The sequence below is a fragment of the Myodes glareolus genome, chromosome 12, assembly GCF_982192425.1.
Source record: "Myodes glareolus chromosome 12, mMyoGla1.1, whole genome shotgun sequence".
In the NCBI taxonomy this organism is placed as follows: Eukaryota; Metazoa; Chordata; class Mammalia; order Rodentia; family Cricetidae; genus Myodes; species Myodes glareolus.
Genome location: NC_142037.1, coordinates 30,873,480 through 30,893,972, shown reverse-complemented (window position 1 = coordinate 30,893,972; position 20,493 = coordinate 30,873,480). Strand labels below are relative to the sequence as shown.

General features: G+C 37.1%; 1 protein-coding gene across 2 annotated transcripts in view; it reads left to right on the top strand.

The window, feature by feature from the left end:
* The window catches only part of Fzd3 (frizzled class receptor 3), a 70,734-nt gene that overhangs the window by 6,905 nt on the left and 43,336 nt on the right, over nucleotides 1–20,493 (top strand). Inside the window, exons 2-3 of one of the 2 annotated variants that reach the window (XM_085698655.2) lie at nucleotides 2,387–2,913; nucleotides 16,572–16,768. In XM_085698655.2, coding sequence (XP_085554781.1) covers nucleotides 2,725–2,913; nucleotides 16,572–16,768 — 386 coding nt within the window. In that variant the 5' untranslated portion in view covers nucleotides 2,387–2,724. Of the gene's footprint in view, nucleotides 1–2,386; nucleotides 2,914–16,571; nucleotides 16,769–20,493 lie in introns of those variants that run through there. The other variant, XM_048422004.3, reaches the window with a different exon arrangement.

The window sequence follows — 20,493 nt, the reverse complement described above, 5'->3', positions numbered from 1 at the left end:
TTTTTAAGGTTACTTTCAGTTTTTTTAATTGTTATAAATTGATCATTGACAAAAAACAAAAAAAACAAAAAAAGAAAAATAGTTGTTATAAATTACCTATGCTAATATTTCAGTTATATAACGTATGCACTTGTATGCTTCTGTAGCAAATTATGGATAGGTTTGGTGAATCAAATTATATGTGCGTTTAAGGAATTTTTATATAAATAGCCATTAAAAATGACTTTTATTTAATTTGTATGGGTGTTTTGCCTATATGTACATATGTGTGCCATGTGCCTGCAGTCCCTGCAGAAGATAGAAGAGAGTGTTGAATCCTCTGGAACTGGAGTTACAAGTGGTTGTGAGTCACTTGCAGGTGCTGGAAATTGAGCTGATATCCTTTGGAAGAACAGCATGTACTTCTTTTTAAAACTTTTTAAAAATTTTTTCTATCGATTTTATTGAACTATACATTTTTCTTTGCTCCCCTCCCTTCCTCTCCTCTTCCCTTCTACCCTCTCCCATGGTTCCCACAGCATGTGTCTTTTAACCACTTAGCCATCTCTCCAGCCCCATAAGTAGCCATTTTTTAAAAGTATTAACTAGTTTACATTTTTATCCAAAGTATTTCAAAATGTTGAAAATAACCTTTTTCTGTAATCCATGCCATACTTCATTCTGTTACTGTATTTTGTTTTTTCGAGACACGGTTTCTCTGTGTAACATCCCTAGCTGCCCTGGAACTAACTCTGTAAACCAGGCTGGCCTCAAACTCACAGAGATCTACCTGCCTCTGCCTTCCAAGTGCTGGAATTAAAGACTTGGGTCACCACTGCCTGGCATCATTGTTATTTTTGAACATTTTATTGGCAAAAGTGTTATGTTTGTCTTTTTTATTTGCAGTTTTTAAGTGAAGCTAAATATCACATCTTGTGTTTGTTGGCCTTTTGTATTTCTTTTGTTCTTTGGAATGTTTTCTACTCTTTTTAAAAATGTTTTTTATTTTATGTGTGTGAGTGATTGCCTGCATGTATGTCTGTGTGCCATGTACATGCCTGGTGCCTTCAGAAGAGGACATTGGATCCCGTGGAACTGGGGTTATGGATAGTTGTGAACTACCATGTGGGTGCCGGGAACCAAACGAGTCTTCTGCAAGAGCAACAAGTACTCTTAAGCCCTGAGTCATCTCTTTAGCCCTGTTAGTTATTCTTTATATCCAATATTTAAATTAGTTTTATGTAGATTATTATATATAAACATGTTTTTTTTTTAAAAAAAGATTTATTTATTATGTATACAGTATTCAGCCTGCATGTATGCTTGCATGCCAGAAGAGGGCACCAGATCTCATTACAGCCGGTTGTGAGCCACCATGTGGTTGCTGGGAATTGAACTCAGGACCTCTGGAAGGGCAGCCAGTGCTCTTAACTTCTGAGCCATCTCTCCAGCCCCCCATGCTTTTTCTTTTAATTGTTCTGTTTTAGCATAACATTTCTCAAGACCTGATGTATAGGACACTGTAACTATGGGTAGTCCTTAGGCAGTGGTCCTTAGGCAATGTGTCTCTCTTCAGGGGAGTTGGGTAGCTCAGTGGAAGTGGTAATTTGGAATCATTCCTTGCCCTTCTCTGGTTTGTCTACACAGCTCGGCTCTGTGGTAACCATTTTTTGGTCATGTGTTTAAGATTCTAGGGCAATATATGTGACCTTATATTTTTATGCTGTCTGAAGTAATGTAACATTAGCAAAACTGGCTGATGATACTTGTAGAACCATCTATTTTTAGTTCAGTATTGGTTGATAGACGTAGCCTTGTCAACTGCAATTCAGTACCCAAAACACTTAATGCTTGATGCTACTCTTTTGCATATGTTATCTCATAATTTACTCAAAGATTCCCATGTTTGAGAAGTGATGTTCAAATCATCTTCAGAAAAAAGTATGGGTTAATTGACAGTGTTTACAATGTTGAATTAGTAAGAGGTTTAATCTCTTCCCAGACCTTTCACAGCTACTTTCTACCAAGTCAGTTAATATAAAAGTGTACTTCTAGAGACCAAAACACATGTAATAAATTTGAAATTCCATGGTCTAGTTTACAACAAATGTCATTTAAACACAGTTTGGAGCAAAGGAAAAAGTATTCAAAATGGAGCAATTACATCTTGTGACAGAATTCTCCATCCTGTGTTAAATATACAACTTAGGTTATAAAATTAGCCTTTAAGTGTTATTTGACAATATTTTTAGTGAATATATCATATGATAAGATAGAAAAACTATTACTTTGTGAATACTCCTGTATTTTCTTTATTAGATAAGTTTGATATATGATCAAATATTTTAATGTCAAGTCTGCAGTATTTTGAGAAGTGATTAACTTTCCCGTTTTAAATACTTTTCAGATATTTCAACAAGGAAGAAATCACTCTCCTCCTAAGATGGAATCTGTGATTTGGGAATGTGGTTGATCAACTTGATATGCTGGCCAGATGTGCCCTATGTAATAAAATGAAAAGAAGATACAAGATGATGTCATTTTCCAATATTGTGAAACCAAAAACAAATGCCTTTTGTGAGACCAGGTTAACAAACCTCTGACAGTACAAGGAGTTTTTAACTGTTTGAAGAACCTAACAGATACAGAGGGGTGCTTTCAAGCTGAGACCTGCAAGCATTCACTGGTCGAAAACACATCTTGAGTGGATCTGATAATCCGAGTCTCATTCCAGATCCAGGAAGAATGGCTATGAGTTGGGTTGTCTTTTATCTTTGGCTCTTGACTGTGTTTGTGGGACATATAGGTGGGCACAGTTTATTTTCTTGTGAACCTATTACCTTGAGGATGTGCCAAGATTTGCCTTATAATACTACCTTCATGCCTAATCTTCTGAACCATTATGACCAACAGACAGCAGCTTTAGCAATGGAGGTAAGACTTGTGCTACTGTTTGACATTCCAGAAAATAATCTACAGTGCCCTGATGACCCACCTAATCTGTTTGATTAGGTGTAAACAGTAGGAAAAGATTGCTGTTTTTAACTATATCTTATACATTTGAAATTTTATATGGTTTGGCTCATACTATAATAGTTTGAATAATTTGTGTTTGGAGAAATTCTACTCTTGCATTTATTTTTAGACATGTTTTTACAAAGAAATTTGAAACACTGAAACATATGTGATGATACCTCTTCAGAGATTATATTTCTTTTTTTAAATAATAACTATATCAATAGTGGAGTATAATAATATTACATATATTTCAGTAGCTGTCTTAGGGTTTCTATTGCTGTGAAGAGACACCATGTCCACAGGAAAACATTTAATTGTGACTGGCTTATAGTTCAGAGGTTTAGTCTATCATCATCATGGTGAGAAGTATGGCAGCATGCAGGCAGACATGGCACTGGAGAAGGAGCTGGGAATTCTACATCTTGATCAGCTGGCAACAGGAAGTGAACTGTGTCCCACTCTGGCTATACCTTGAGCATGTGAGACCTTAAAGCCTGCCCTCACAGTGACACCAACAAGGCTACAACTCCTAATAGTGTCACTCTCTCTAGGCCATGCATTCAAACAGATGAGTCTATGGGGGCCATACCTATTCAAACCACCACATTAGCTGAGTATGGAATATAATGTGTTTTTTTAAAAGACTGAATTTTTCTTTAGGTTCACAGTGTTTTGTTTATTTTGTTTAATATTTGAGATAATTTCCTGGTAATGTCAGGTACACATCAATTTAAGAGTACCTTTCAGGCCGTGAGAAAGGTTTTTGTATATGAATTCTGTTCTTGATGGTTCAGAACTTTATGAACGTGTGTTGCCTTACTTGAATTTTTTTTATGATAATTCTTCAGGTACTTCTTAATATATTTGCCTCAGAAACTATGTCCAATTCATGAATATGGCTATTCCTAGATTTAAATGTATCTGTCTGTAATGGTCTTAGATTTGAGAACAAAGATATATTTACTAGATAGAAATGGGGAGACAGCAAACAGTCTAATGGGGAGTATGGGCTTTGGGGCTGGATGATCCAGAATTTGAACTCTAGCAGTGTCACTGTGGCAACTTGTGTGAACTTTGCCACCCTAGTTCCTTTGATTCTAGTAACACCAACAGCAGGTATGGTGGTGGTACAAGCCTATCCTCTCAGCACTTGGAAGATAGAGGCAGGAGGATTAGGAATTCATAACAGTTTTCCTTTATAGGATGAGGTGGCACCCAGCCTGGGCTGTGTATGACCCTGCTTTCAAAAAAAAAATAAATAAAATAAGGCTAATAATAATTATATAATCTTTCATAGTACAAAATTAAAATATGCCTATAGAGTACTTAGTACATAGCAAACAATCTCTAAGTGATGGTTTTTGCTACTCATTTATTTGAGACAGTGTCTCACTATGTAGCCCTGGCTGGCCTGGAATTTGCTGTCTAGATCAGGCTGGCCTGAAGCTCAGTAGAGCTCCATCTGCCTCTTGAGTTCTGGGGTTAAAATTATGCATCACCACACCCTGAATATCCATATTCTTATATTAACATGGTCATCTAATATAATTTTGATGATTTATATTTTAATCAGTTTGACAGTGCTTTCAGAATCTTGTTTTCTTATTTAAGGTAACAATAACGAAAAACCTAGACGGGCTTGTTAGGATTAAATGAAAGATTTGTAAGTTGCTGCACAATGCATGGTGTACAGATTTTAATTCTATTCCAGATTCTGTTTCTAAATTGTCTAGAGTCACTAGGAAAGTGAAGATGGCCCAGATGAACTTGTATCATTCTTTGCATGTTCGTGGAACATTCAGAATGATGGCATGACAGGTTTTCTCTGCCTTCTGCTCAAATATGCCCACATAACCCATATAGTTTATTGTCAGTAGGTTTGCCTCTTCCAATATCTGACAGCCTAGGAAGGGTCCATAAGTGGGAAGTAGTTTCTAAGAAAAGGCTGCAGAGATTTGACGGAACCCCGAGGAAGCTGCTTACTGCACAGTTGTCATGGCAGGACAGAGACGTCACTGACAGAGTCATCAGACACAGTTGGAGAGTGAATCCCATGTAATAGCAAAAGACTTGAAAACTTAGCAGAAACTACATCATGTTCATAGCCGTCTCTCAACTCAGTAATTCTGTGTTTAAAAAATATTTTTTTCTAGTGCTGGGGATCAAACCAGGGTCTTAAGCTACTAGAAAAATGTTGTACCAAACTATTTAATGTTTTGAGGAACTGTGGTATTACCTTCTGCAGTGGCTGTGCTGTTTCAGACTCAAAGTAATACACAAGGATTCTTAAATATCTCCTTGCTTGCCAGCATTTTCTTCTTCCTCTTTAAAAGATTTTATAGTAGTTATTCTGCTCTAATGGGTATGATGTCTTTGGTTTTTAGAGCTACATTGGGTTAGGTAGTTAGCATTTCTTCAATCAGTACTTACTGATGAACATTTGCTCATAAAAAGTGCCACACATGTATTTTCATACTTCTACTAATATGTTTTTTAAATGAAATTCAAATGTTCAAATCAAGGAAAATGCTTTCATTGATACTTTTAAACTCTATGTAGAAATTGTACCATACTTTATGTCATCCCAGCAATGCGTGAGAGGACCTGTTTCTCAGCATTAGCAGTAGAACCTACTATTTGTCTCTGTATTAGACTGTCCCTGACAGAGTACCTACAAAAATAGCATGAGAGTGAGAAGACTTATTTTGGCTCACAGTTCATGGACTTTGACTTCACCATGGGGGAAGGCGTAGCAGGGAGGCTCAGTTCATAAGATGTTTGCGGCCCTGTTCATATTGTAGTGGACCCAAAAGCAGAGTGCGTGCTGGAAGCGGTAGCTGAGTTTAACCCTGAAATGCACTTCCCAGTGGACCTACTTCCGTCAGGTAGGCCCCACCTCCTGCAGGTTCCACAGCCTTCTAAAAAAAAAAAAAAACAAAAAAAACAAAAACCACTACTGCTGGGAACAAGTGTTCGAAGCAGGAACCTCTGGGGACATTCAGATTGAAGCCATAGTTGTATTCAAACCTATGTGGTAGCTGCAAAATAGCATCTCATAGATCTTTAGCACCTACTTTGCAGAGACAGAAATTGCATCATATGTGAAGGCAGTAAAATGAAGATTAATTTCGCTGTAACGAAGAGTTTGTAGTGAAGAGGTTAGAGTAAGAAATTTGGAGGTACAGTAATTCAAGTCCAAGTTTTGCTACTTATAAACAGTGTCATTGGGACAGAATGTCTTACTGTACCATCATTAGAATGAAATCAGTTATAAAGATCAAACAAAATATAAAAACTACTTTTCTAAAATAGCAGTGCCAGTCCTTGCCCAGAGGATCCAGTTTGAAGCATAATAGACATTAGTAAATGGCTTCTACTTTAACAACTAGTTTCAGTGGTCTGTAGACGCTGTTCATCACAGCTGCACAGAACTTCCTAGCGTCCTTATTGAGTCATTTCAAATGTCACATTTGCCTGAAAGGCTCTTCCAATATCTGGGTGATATCTAGCTTTATTCTCAAGACCTGGTTTGGGCCTGATTTCCTTATGGGATGTAGGATGACTAAAGTTAGGGCCTTTTTCCTCCATACTTAGGATGCTTTGTTTACCTTTGTTCAGTGTGTATTTTGTTACAATGTTTGCTTTTTTGTCCCCATTACTACTTTCATTTGGAAGCTTGTCCTTATCAGAGGCCACCCTTGTATGCCTAGAGTACTTAAGATACTACCTCATATACAGTAATTAATAAATGTTTTAATTAAACTGTAAATTCTTTAGTAATGGCAGTGATCCTAATTATGTTTCACTGCTATACCCAAACTCTTAGTCTCCTGGGGTTGAAAATAGTTTGGTGGGGTAGTGATGCTGATCACAGTTCCAAAGCTACCACCTGCCTGTGAACACTAGTACGATATTCTTTTTCTCTTTCTTTTGTGGTTGTTGTTCAAAGTGATTTGAAACTTTCAACATTATGTGTTTATATTTTATAAACAATGTAATTAGCGAAAATATGATGCAATGTAGCTTTCCTTTCTCTAGGACCTTGTGTTGTTTCTGCTTAAATATACCTTTGCTTGTCCAAATTCTGTTGTTCTTGATCTATTGTTAAGTTTTTAAAAATGTACACAAGGGTGTGTGGCTTCTTCAAAACATATGTGATGCTGTGCAGGCTAGTTTTATGTCAGCTGATATAAGCTGTAGTCATCAAAGAGGAAGGAACCTTGATTGAGAAAATGCTTCCATAAGATCAGACTGTAGGCAAGCCTATAGAACATTTTCTTAATTAGTGATTGATGAGTGAGCCCAGCCCTTTGTGGGTGGGGCCACCCCGGGGCTGTGATCCTGGCTTCTATTAAGAGAGCAGGTTGAGCAGGCCTTAAGGAACAAGCCAGTAAGCAGCACCCCTCCATGGCCTCTGCATCTGCTCCTGCCCTCAGGACCCTGCCCTGTGTGGGTTCCTGCCCTGACCTCCTCCAGTGATGAACAATGATATATAACATAAATCAGATAAACCCTTTCCAGCTTGCTTTGGTCATGCTGTTTCATCACAGCGATAGTAATCCTAACTAGGACAGAGACTAATATAAGAATCTTCTAAATTTAAAATAAAAAACCAGAAGTAATTTCTCTTCTGACCTCTTTGGCCTTGGCAGAAAAAAGGAGCATCATCCTCTGGAAAGCGTTTCAGTAAGATGCACGTGTTGTCCAAGGCTCCAAACCCCTACCACCGTCACAAGTCATCCTGTGGCAAATGGGGCTACACTGCTAGGCGACAGAGAAAGTATGAGTAGAGTGCCAAAGCTAGGCGACAAAACAGTACTGGGCTTGGGTGGATAAGACACCAAAATTGTCTGTTGCGGATTCGGACTTGGATTCTCTGAGGGAACCATCCAGTTCTTCTTGAAGATTTCAATCAGTTTCAAACTGGTTTAAACACACACGCACACACACACAGTCTACAAACAGATAATGGGAGACTTATTTGCACTTATTTCTGATATTAGGAACAAAAATAACGGCTTTTGAAATTTTGAATGTACTCCAATGTAACAAGACTGATTGGCATTTATGGTTAGGCCTTTTAGAAAATAAAATTTCTTTTGAGTTCGTGTTTTTATTTCTTTGTTTTCCGAGACAGGGTTTCTCTGTGTAGCCTTGGCTATTCTGGAACTCTGTAGATCAGGCTGGCCTCCAACTCACAGAGATCCACCTGCCTCTGCCTTACAAATGCTAGGATTAAAGATGGGTGGCACCACTGCCTGGCTGAGTTCATGTTTTTAATCTCTAAATTACATTCATTGTCCACCATATTTACTTTCCTTATTGTCTTTTATTTAGGTTCATGTTTATAAGGAGTTCTTTTTCTCTAAACAATAATGTAGTGGAAAAATTATTACATTGACCTATATCCCCAGCCCTGATAGGTGTGGCTTTATAAACCATTTCTGTGACTAGGGTAAACCAAACAATAAGAAGCTTCTAAATTAAAACAACTATATATACAGGTAGTAGAGAATTATCTGCAATTATTTCTGATTTTAAGAACAAAAATACTGAGTTTTAGGTATTTTGAAATTGGTTTTCTTATGATAAATTGCATTAAAGAAATTCCTAAAAATTATTGCTTTAAATCAGATTATTAAATAGAATAGAATTTGACTTGTAAGGTATTATATTTTAAGTATGTCAAATTCAGAACTCTCCACAATGGTGGAAATATTAAAAGTTTACTCACTAAAGATAAGTTAACCCTATGTACTGTTTTAGGAACACTACTTTGACTTATAAAAGTGAATAGATTTCTGTAATAATAGCAAATTTTGGAACAGATTATTTAATTTCCCAAGCCATTAGCAATGTGTAGACTACCATGGTACATTTTAGAAACCTGGAGGTTTTTTTTTTTTGGTTTTGAGACAAAAAATAAGTATTAAAAATTTTGGACCTTGTAGCATCAGAAACTGTTGTCCAGAAAGGGAGATTGGGTTTTTGGTTTTGTTTCACTTTGCTTTGTTTTGTTTTTTTATAATCTTTTATAGTTCTACTTACATAAAATTATTTTTATAAATTGTTTGGAATAACTTATTCCAGTTGGATCTAAAGCAGCTATGAATAGCAGTTTTGAATTTTCAAGGCTGTTCCACATTGGTTCACATTTTGCGAATTTAATCTTGCTATTCCCAAACCCAGTATGGCACAGTTTCTATGGTTACCAGGCCCTTTGTACAGTGACAAAGATTGGAATTCTGATTCTCCTGAGTCAGATTTTGGCCTTTGACACTGTCCCCTTTTCACACCCTTCCTAAGCTTGGACTATTGTTATGCTTGAAGGCTTGTCAGTTAGCAGGTTGCTATGGGAACGAATAGAAATTTGAGAGAAGAAAGAATGGGAGCACAAAGACTTGGTTGATTTGAATTTAAACAAAGAATGTAAGGGTCCATGCAGTGCACCTTTGTTGTAGAAATTAGAAATCTAGTTTTAGAAAGTACTTTCCAGTTTGTAAACTTCCTTACTCCAGCCTTGATTTAGGAAGTAAAAACATCACTGCTTAGAGAAACACTCAAGAAGAATCATTTAGAATTCAGTCAGCCAACTTCCTTTCTATATTTCATAGATTGTGAGTACCGTTCCTTATGTTATAGATGTGTTCTCAACCTAAGTGTCCAGGCCATATCATTTAATATATATTTTGCTGAGGTTAAAAATGTTAATAAGGTCAAGGTTATTTGCTTATTTTAAAAGTATTAATACTTTGTTTTTATAACAGCTTTATTGAGTTGTACTATGAATAACAAACTACGCTTATTTAAAGTGTTTCCTTTGGTGAGTTTTAACAGCTCCTATCACCCTCACCGTTATCAAAGCGTAGACCATTTCTGTCACATCAGAAGCCTTATGGCCCTTTGTGGGCCACCTCTGTACTCATGCTTCCAGCTATGGCAGATGTGCTCTGTGCTTAGGAATTAGTGTGCATTCTAATGTTTTATAGACATGGGCTCATACAGCATCTACATTTTTAGATTTTATTTTTAGTTATGTGTATGTGTATTTTAGGTTTATGCACATGAGTACAGTGCCCATGGAAGCAAGAAATGGTTATCAGATCCCCTGATGCTGCACCTACAGGCTGTTGTGAGCTGCCTGTTGTGGGTAACAGAAACTGAACTCTGTCCTCTGCAGTAGCAGCTGTGCTCTTCCCTGCTGAGCCATCGCTCCAGGCACACCATATCTACTTTTTAAATAATCTGGTTTCTTTCAACTAGCATCACAATTTTGATGTTATGTGGGACTCCCCTCTGTATGCTGTGAATGTTTTATTACCATTGGTTAATAAAAAAGCTGCATTCGCCTATGGCAGGGCAGAATATAGCAAGACAGGAAATCCAGGCAGAGATAGAGGAGGAAAGAAGGCAGACTTAGGGACACTTCATGTAGATGCCCAAGAAGCAAGAGGTCACAAACCATGAACCTTGTAGTAAAATATAAAATAATAGGAATGGGTTAACTTAAGATGTAAGAGCTAGCTAGAAATATGCCTGAGCCATTGGCCAGTGTTATAATTAATACAGTTTTTGTGTGATTATTTGGGTCTGGGTGGCCAAGAAATGAAAGTACAGTCTCCATTTACAATGGAGACTGTTAGTTATGTTCTGTTTGTGTTAAGACCATTTTATAAAAGGGGAAACTAAAGCATAGAGGTTAAGGGAAGCATTGTTTAAGTATAAGGGCTGTAAGTAAAAATGTCAAGGTTTGACTGAACTTGGAGTCATGTTTATAGTTGTATGACCTTAGACAAGTTAGCATTCTGTGTTTATAATATGGAATTGTGAAATTGAAATAACATATGCAAGATACTTTGAACAGTACCTGTTGTACTGTGTAATGTCAGCAAAACTAGTTCAAGGTATTAATTCATTGCAAACACAATGTAGTCATTAAGATAAAATTTTATAACGTATGATAGTATTCACAGGTGGAGATTTTGATAACATATATACAAAGATACCCCATCATATGGTTTACATTTGCTTATTTATATATATATATACATATATATATATATACATGCTTGTCATATGTGTACATACATCATGAGCATGTGAATGTAGGTTTTTGTTTGTTTGTTTTTTAAGACAGTGTCACACTATATAGTCCTAACTGACCTGGACCTTGCTGTGTAGACTTGTCTGACCTCACATTCAGAGAGATCTGTCTGCCTCTGACTCCCAAGTGCTGTTAATTTTGCCTTTAGATTTTAAATAATTATAGGTGTTTAGGTGTGTGCCTAAACGTACACAACAATTGCATATATCCCTTTTCTAGTTCATGCTCTAATCTTACTGTTTTATAAAATTATGATACCTAGTTAACATTGAAAGATGCATGCAATTTCCAGGTCTTTGCTATTACAAATAAAAGTCATATAGACATTTGTGACAAGTTTTTGTGTAGACATAACTTGTCATTTCTCTGGGATAAAGGACCAGGAATGTGATTGGGTTTTAAGAAATCGTAGTGGTTGTAAACCCATTTTACATTCCTCCCTGTAGGATGTAGTTTTACTGTTTTTCTTTGTGTTCTTGCCACTATTTGGTATTACCACTATTTTTGTCTTTGGCAATGCAAGTATATATGTAGTACTATTTCATGTGCATTTTGTTTGTTGAAGTAACTATGCTTTATGCTTATTTTCTGATTATATTTTCCACTTTGTTAAAATAGTTTCAATTAGCTATAAAGTAACAGATTTCATTGTTTTGCTGAACCTTCTCTTTTACTCCCTCTCCATGTCCTTTCACCTCCCAGTATTCACCTTTCAACTTTAATGACTCGTTTATTCTATTACCACACCCCTATTACAACCCTTTCTCCCTTCTCCTGGCTCCCTTATATTTTACTTTGGAGTCTTGAGTAAAACTTTTACTTATTATTATTAATGTGTGTGTGAAGGGGTGTACCACAGTATGATTGTGAAGTCCAAATAATGATATTTAGGAGTCAGTTCTCCTTCTTTATATGGAATAAGTTCTGGGGACTCTAACTCAGGTTCCCAGGTTTACTCAGCAAGTGCCTTTATGTGCTCAGGTCTCTTGCTAGCCCCTGAGTTATTTATATATACTGGATACAAATCCCTTCTAACTATAATCCTAGTACCTGGAGGCTGAGGCTGGATTATGTTCTGGACGAGCCTGGCCTATGTGGTAAGATCCTGTCTCAAAATACCTAACCCAACTAAAACAAAATAAAATAAAATCTTTTGTGTGGTATAAGATACAAATAGTGTATCCTAGTTTGAAAGTTGTCTTTTAATCTTTTTAGCAGTCTTTATGAGAACAGGAATTTTCTGTTAGTCTTTTGGTTGTGACACTAACATTTAGTGACTGAGCCATCTTTCCACCTCAGTACTTTACTGACGTCCAGTTTAACACCCCCTGCCATACACACGTTAGGAATGTTTTGAGTTTCATTTCTAAGAACTTGTCACCTTGTGCTAGTTCTGAAAAATGTATTGTCATTTTCCTTTCTCTGCTTTCTCCCTCTGCTTTCTTTTCTCCCTATCAGAAGAGCTTGTCTATTTCCACTTCCCAGGGGTATCCATATATGTCTGTCTCTCTTAGGGCTCTCCTTGTTTCCTAGCCTCCCTGGGGTTGTGGACTGTAGGCTGGTTATCCTTTATTTTATGTCTGATATCTGCTTATGAATGAGTACATACTGTGTTTGTCTTTCTGTGTCTAGGTTACCTCACTCAGGATGGTATTTTCTAGTTCCATCCATTTGCTTCAAGATGTCATTTTTTTTTAACCATTGAGTAGTACTCCATTATGTAAACGTCCCACATTTTCTTTATCCATTTTTTGGTTAAGGAGCATCTAGATTGTTTCCAGGTTCTGGCTATTACAAATAATGCTATGAACATAGATGAGCAAATGTTCTTGTGGTCTAAGTGTGCATCCTTTGAGTATATGCCCAAGAATGGTATTGGTGGGCCTTGAGGTAGATTGATTCCCAATTTTCTGAGAAACCATCATATATACTGATTTCCAAAGAACCATGACAACTCTTATAAAGGAAAACATTTAGTTGAGACTTGTAGTTTCAGAGGTTTAATCCATTAATGTCATGATGGGAAATGTGGCAGCATGCAGGCAGACATAGTGCTGAAGAGGTAGCTGAGTTCTGCATCTTGATCCACAGGCAACAGGATGTGAAGCCCAACCCACACTGGCACCCTTCCTCCAATAAGGCAACTAATAATGCCATTTTCTATAGGTAAAGCTAGTCTCTGTGGGGGCCATACCTATCCAAACCACCACATTCTACTCCCTGATCCCCATAGGCTTATAACATAATACTAAATACATTTAGTTCAACTTCAAAAGTTTCTAGTCTCACAGTCTCAATAGTGTTTAGAAGTTCAAAGTCTCTACTGAGATTCATGCAATCTCTTAACTGTAATTCCATATAAAGTCAAAAATCATACTCTAATATATAATGGCACAGGATATACATTACTGTTCCAAAATAGAGGAAAGGGAGGATAGTGAAGAAATACTGGGCCAAGCCAGGTGGTAGTGTGCATGCCTTTAATCCCAGTACTCAGGAGGCAGAGGCAGGCAGATCTCTGTGAGTTCAAGGCCAGGTTGGTCTACAAGATAGCTAGGGGCTCTTAAAGAGAAAGACCCTGTCTCAAAAAAAAAAAAAAACAGAAAGAAAAGAAAAAGAAAGAAGGAAGGAAATACTGGACCAAAGCAAGATCAAAAACCAACTGGGCAAACTCCAAACTTGCATGTCCATGTCTGATGTCAAAATGTTTTTCAGATATCCAACTCCTTTTATCTTTGTTGACCACAACACACTTTTTCCTCTTTGGCTGATTTCACTCCTTGTTAGCAGCTTTTTCTTGTCACAGCTCTGGCATCTCCAGTATCTTGGGGTCTCCAAGGCAATCCAGGCTTCAACTTCACAGCTTCACGCAATAGCCTCTCTAGGCCTCCATTCAGGGATACCCACCCCTGCCATATGCCTGGCCTCAGCAACTTTTCTTAGTCATAAAGGAAATTCCACAATCCCCTTCTTCTATCCTTGGCTCTAATGCTAAAGCCACATGGCCTAAGCTGCCAAATTCTGCTGCTTGTTCAATTACATCTTCACCAGCTTTCTGTTTTCGATGATTTTCTTCACTGCCTAGGCTTGACTGTTCTGAATTTGCTCTGTAGACCAGGCTGGCCTCAAAACTCAGCGATCCACCAGCCTCTGCCTCCTGAGTGCTGAGTTTAAAGGTGTGCACCACCATGCCTGGACCTTAACTGTTCTTTAATTCCTTTCCCCAAATTGGAAGCTTTGTTGGGTAGGATCTTGCCCCGAGGTCACCACTCCCTTTATTCCATTTTTTAAATTTGTTTATTTCCTTGGACACATTTAGCTACATTTCACTTCCTGGTGTGCCACTTTCATCCTCAAGTTGTACATTTTGTATTTTTTCTTGCCTAGCTTGCTCCTTCACAAGGGTCAACACCAGTAACGACATGACAGAGTATATACTAGGGTGTTTTGAGATTTCCCTTGCCAGTACAATTAATCCAAAATTCTTCATTTTAGCCTCAGGCAGACTTTTTAGACAAGGGCAGAATATCACAAAGGACAATCTTAGGCAACATACTAAAATTCTTCTCCTCCGAAACCTCTTGAACCAGGCCTCCACAGTTCAAATCACTCTGTGGTGGTTTGAAAGAAAATGGTTCCCATAGGGAATGGCACTATTAGGAGGTGTGGCTTTGTTGGAGTATGTGTGGCCTTTTTGGAGGAAGTTTGGGGAGAGCTTTGAGGTAGGTCTCCTTTGCTCAAACTGTGATCAGAGTGACATACAGTTACTTCTGCTACCATCAGATTAAGATGTAGAACTTTCAGTTCCTTCTCCAGCACCATGTCTGCCTGCATGCTGCCATGTCCCACTATAATGATAATGGACTAAATCTTTGAAACTGTAAGCCAGCCCCAATTAAATGTTTTCATATATAAGATTTACTGTGGCCATAGTATCTCCTCACAGCAATAGAAACCCTAACTAAGACATACCCTCAGCACCACTGTCTTCCATGTTCCTCCTAGTATGGTCCGTTAAGCCCCACTAAAAGCATTCAGCTGCCTTTCTAATCCATACTCACAAAGTCCACACTTCTGAACAAAACCATGGTCAGATCTATCACAACTATATCTCAGTTCCTGCTACCAGCATCTGTCTTAGTGTCTTAGTTAGAGTTTCCCCTTTACCAGTTTTGATATGCACTCACTTGTCTGTATATAAGAGAATGTGTGTACAAGCTTTGCCGTTATCTTTTTAATCATGTTTTATGTTGTTTAATGTTTTATATTAAAATCTATGGTAAATTTTGAGATAATTTTTGTATAGAGCAAGGCTAATTTTTGACTTATGAATATTTACTAATTGAAGCACCATTTGTTTAAAACACTATATTATTTATCTTAAGATGTAGAAAAATCTTGCTTTTGTCTACTGATCATGCTAAGTTTGTGAGTAAATGAATATTTGGTGGGCTAGGATCAAACACAGGACTTCATACATAAAAAAGATTTCATTAAATCTTAGAGATTATTTGTGGGAAAAGTTGGCATTTTTCCTCTTTTTTTATTACTTTATAAATAATATCAATCAAAATCCCCACTTCCTTCCCCCTCCCACTTCCCTCCCACCCCCCCCCCCCCAGTCCTAAGAGAGGGCAATCTGTTCCTTTGGTTACAGTAGGTATCTTAGCCTAGTTTTATGTTTGGGGCCACCACAGTTTTCTTTTTGTTAACTTAGTATTAAATTATAGCATTAGCTGTATTTACAACATTTGATTTCAGTGTAAAGAATTGTTTAGAAGTTTGGGGTTTTTATGTTAAGGAAAAGAGGAATTGATCAGCAAAAGGTGAGAGACCTTCTCTCAATTGGAACACTCTTTACTGTGTGGTAGCTATGGATAGGCTGCTGGGCAGTGGTGGTGCACACCTTTAATCCTAACAGAGGCAGAGGCAGGCGGATCTCTTTGAGTTCAAGGCCAGCATGGTCTGCAAGAGCTAGGCCTTTCCCATTTCTATCCTTTGCAGTGTAACTACCTGTCTTCTCCCTTCTACCCTTACCAGATCCCCTTGCTGCTGCTAATTTGCTCTTTTTGATAGGTGTTAATTGAAATACATAAAAGAAAATTAAAATTCATACAGTCCCACCACCAAATGATAAAGCTGTAATCATTCTTGAGCTTTAGTGCATATTTTATATAGTTTTTCTTTTTCTTATGTTAAATGTATTTTATTAGTAGTAATTAATTCCCTGCCTGCTTTTTCATTAATATTACCTGTAACACTTATATATGTACAAGGATTTATCAATTTTGTCAAAGTCCTTGGATTTAACCAAACTAGACTCTTGAGAAGTAACTCGGGGGATATTTTATTTTTTTTTTAAAAAAAATCTTAGAAATATTAATGACTTTGAGAAATTTTTTAAAGATTAATAAAAAAGAAACTTATCTAAAGCTTTTTATCTAATTATTCACTTTTAACTTTTTCCTAGCCATTCCACCCTATGGTGAATCTGGACTGTTCTCGGGATTTTCGGCCATTTCTTTGTGCACTCTATGCCCCTATCTGTATGGAATATGGACGCGTCACACTTCCCTGTCGTAGGCTGTGTCAGCGTGCCTATAGCGAGTGTTCAAAGCTCATGGAGATGTTTGGTGTTCCTTGGCCTGAAGATATGGAATGCAGTAGGTATGGGTCATTTTTTATGCTAACATGTGCTTTCTCTTTCATCTGTTTTATAGAGTAGGGTTGTTGACTTTTTTAAATGTATGAATGTGTGTATACAAATGTTGAGCACTGTTTCATTGTCTTATTTTTCGTAAGAATTGGGAAGAAGTAAATGAAAATGATAGGAAAAAGGAATTTCTGTGAAGAAATGGAAAAGAATTAAGAATTATATAAACAGGACATTTGGTTGATTTTCTTTTGTACCTTTAAAATACTTTTCTGTTTTTTAGAAGTAATGACATTCATGAAAAATTAGAAGCCAGGCAGTGGTGGCATACGCCTCTAATTCCAGCACTTGGAAAAAAAGACAGGTAGATCTTAAGGCCAGCCTGGTCTACAGAATGAGTTCCAGGACAACCAGGACTACGGAGAGAAACCCTGTCTCAGAACCAAAACAAGCAAACAAACAAAAAGGAAAAAGAAATATAGATAAGAAAAGAATTACTCTTAATTGCCTTTGATATAGATGTGCGTATATCTAAAGCTGTTGTCAATTTTGTTTCTTTCTTTTTTTTTTTAAATCACACATTAACACCCAGTTGAGAAAATGTTGGGTGCTTTTCAAATCTCATCTAACACACAGACTGTGAGCTGTTACAGAAGATTAAAAGATTTGTTTAGCAGTCATTCCTGTAGTTTTATAGGAATGAGCACTATTAATAGTAATAATATAATATGTTATATAAGATACCTTTATTTTCTGAAATATTTCAGTGATGCAGAATAATAAGAGAATATTTATGTATTCATAATGATCTGCCTTTTTGCTATCTCAGCATTTTGTAATGTTTGTCTTCAGATCTTTTATTTTTTTAATTTTTTTTATTGGTATTTATTGAGCTCTACATTTTTCTCTGCTCCCCTCCCTGCCTTTCCTCTATCCCCCTCAATCCTCCCCCAAGGTCCCCATGTTCCCAGTTTACTCAGGAGATCTTGTCTTTTTCTACTTTCCATGTAGATTAGATCTATGTAAGTCTCTCTTAGTGTTCTCATTGTTGTCTAAATTCTCTGGGATTGTGGTTTGTAGGCTGGCTTTCTTTGCTTTATGTTTAAAAACCACCTATGAGTGAGTACATGTGATAATTGTCTTTCTGTGTCTGGGTTACCTCACTCAAAATGATTTTTTCTAGCTCTATTTGTCAGCAAAATTCAAGCTGTCGTTATTTTTTTCTGCTGTGTAGTTCTCCGTTGTGTAAATGTACCACATTTTTCTTATCTATTCTTCAATCGAGGGGCATTTAGTTTGTTTCCAGGTTCTGGCTATGACAAACAATGCTGCTATGAACATAGTTGAGCACATGTCCTTGTGCATCCTTTAAATATATTCCCAAAAGTGGTATTACTGGGTCTTGAGAAAGGTTGTTTCCTAATTTTCTGAGAAACGCCACACTGACATCCAAAGGGGCTGTATCAGCTTACATTCCCACCAGCAATGCAGGTGTGTTTGCTTTTCCCCAGAACCTCTCCGGCATAAGTTGTCATCAGTGTTTTTGATCTTGGCCATTCTTATAGGTGTAAGATGGAATCTTAGAGTTGTTTTGATTTGTGTTTCTCTGATGACTAAGGATGTTGAGCATTTCCTTAAGTGTCTTTCAGCCATTTTAGATTTCTCTGTTGAGAGTTCTCTGTTTAGGTCTGTACTCCATTTATTTTAATTGGGTTATGTGTTCTTTTGGTGTCCAATTTCTTGAGTTCTTTGTATATTTTGGAGATCAGACCTCTGTCTGATGTGGGGTTTGTGAAGATCTTTTCCCATTCTGTAGGCTGTTGTTTTGTCTTGTTGACCATGTTCTTTGCTTTACGGAACCTTTTCAGTTTCAGGAGGTCCCATTTATTAATTGTTTCTCTCAGTGTCTGTGCTACTGGGGTTATAATTAGGAAGTGGTTCCCTGTGCCAATGAGTTCAAGTGTACTTCCCACTTTCTCTTCTGTAAGGTTCAGTGTGGCTGGCTTTATGTTGAGGTCTTTGATCCATTTGGACTTGAATTTTGTGCATGGTGATAGATATGGGTCTATTTTCATTCTTCTACATGTTGATATCCAGTTCTGCCAGCACCACTTTTTAAATATGCTTTCTTTTTTCCATTTGATATTTTTTGCTTCTTTGTCAAAGATCAGGTGTTCGAAGATGTGTGGATTGATATCCGGGTCTTCTATTGGGTTCCATTGGTCCTCCTGTCTGTTCTTATGCCAATACCAGACTGTTTTCAGTACTGTAGCTCTGTAGTAGAGTTTAAAGTCAGGGATTGTGATGCCTCCAGAAGTTCTTTTATTGTACAGGATTGTTTTGGTTATCCTGGGTTTTTTACTTTTCCATATGAAGTTGAGTACTCTTCTTTCAACATCTTTGAAGAATTTTGCTGGTATTTTGATGGGCATTGTGTTGAATCTGTAGATTGCTTTTGGTAAGATTGCGATTTTTATTATGTTAATTCTGCCTACCCAAGAGCATGGGAGATCTTTTCACTTTCTGGTGTCTTCTTCAATTTCTTTCTTCAAAGATTTAAAGTTCTTGTCATACAAGTCTTCCAGTTGTTTGGTTAGAGTTACTCCGAGATATTTTATGCTATTTTGTGGCTATTGTGAAGGGTGTTGATTCTCTGATTTCTTCCCCAGCCCTTTTATCATCTGTGTACAGGAGGGCTACTGATTTTTTGAGTTAATCTTGTATCAGATCTTCTTTTAAGAAATAAAACACTGTAGATACAAGCTGAGCTTGGTGGCATATGCTTATAATCCCAGCATTTGGGAAGCTGAAGCAGGAGGATTATAAGTTTGAGACCAGCCTAGGCTACATATTGAAACCCTGTCTAGAGTGAGGTAGGGTGGGGTTGGAGTCTCTATAGTACAGCTGTGTATTTTGTTGGTCCTTGTCTTGCTCACATTCCTTTTTTTTCTCCCCAAGGTGAAGTAAATATCATGATAAATTAATTATTAATTATGCACATGCTTGGTTTTATATATTACACATACATATATATGTATTCCATAAACAAAATGTTTTCCCTTGTCTGTGCTTGTGTGAGTGTGTGTGTGTGTGTGTGTGTGTGTGTGTGTGTGTGTATGCGCTTGCGCATGCGTCCATATGTGGGTTTGGGTCATTTTTTTAAATTACTGATTAAAAGTTAATACCTGATGGTTAATTGTGTTAATATCTTAGAAGTACTTAACTATCTTCCTATTGATAATTATTTAGGTTACTCCATGGTCTTCATTAGACTATTCAGTTCTCCTTTAAAGTACTTTTGAGTGTAATCTGGCAGTATCTGATAGAGGAATATACCATGTCCTCAAATGACAGAAGGACTAGGAAGCGAAAGGGCAAACTCTCCCCGAAGTCAAATCCATGAGGGCCTTGCCTTCATAACTGATACTACCACAGTGAGGACTAAGTCCCAACACATGAGATTTGGGGGCATTCAGACCATAGGACTCACTCCACAATTTCATGGACATCCTTGGTTTCTTCCCCAGCCTTTTTATGCTTTTCATCATTTAGTATAAACTTTGTTACCTCTCACTTGGAATAATACTTCTGTTGATAATTTCACTTTTTTTTCCCTTGTACTTAATCAGATCTCCAAATGGACTGCTGTAACCCATTTCTTATAAATTAATTATGCTGTGTATTTAATTATCAAACCATACTTATTTTGTTGTTGTTGTTGTTGTTGTTTGTTGCTACT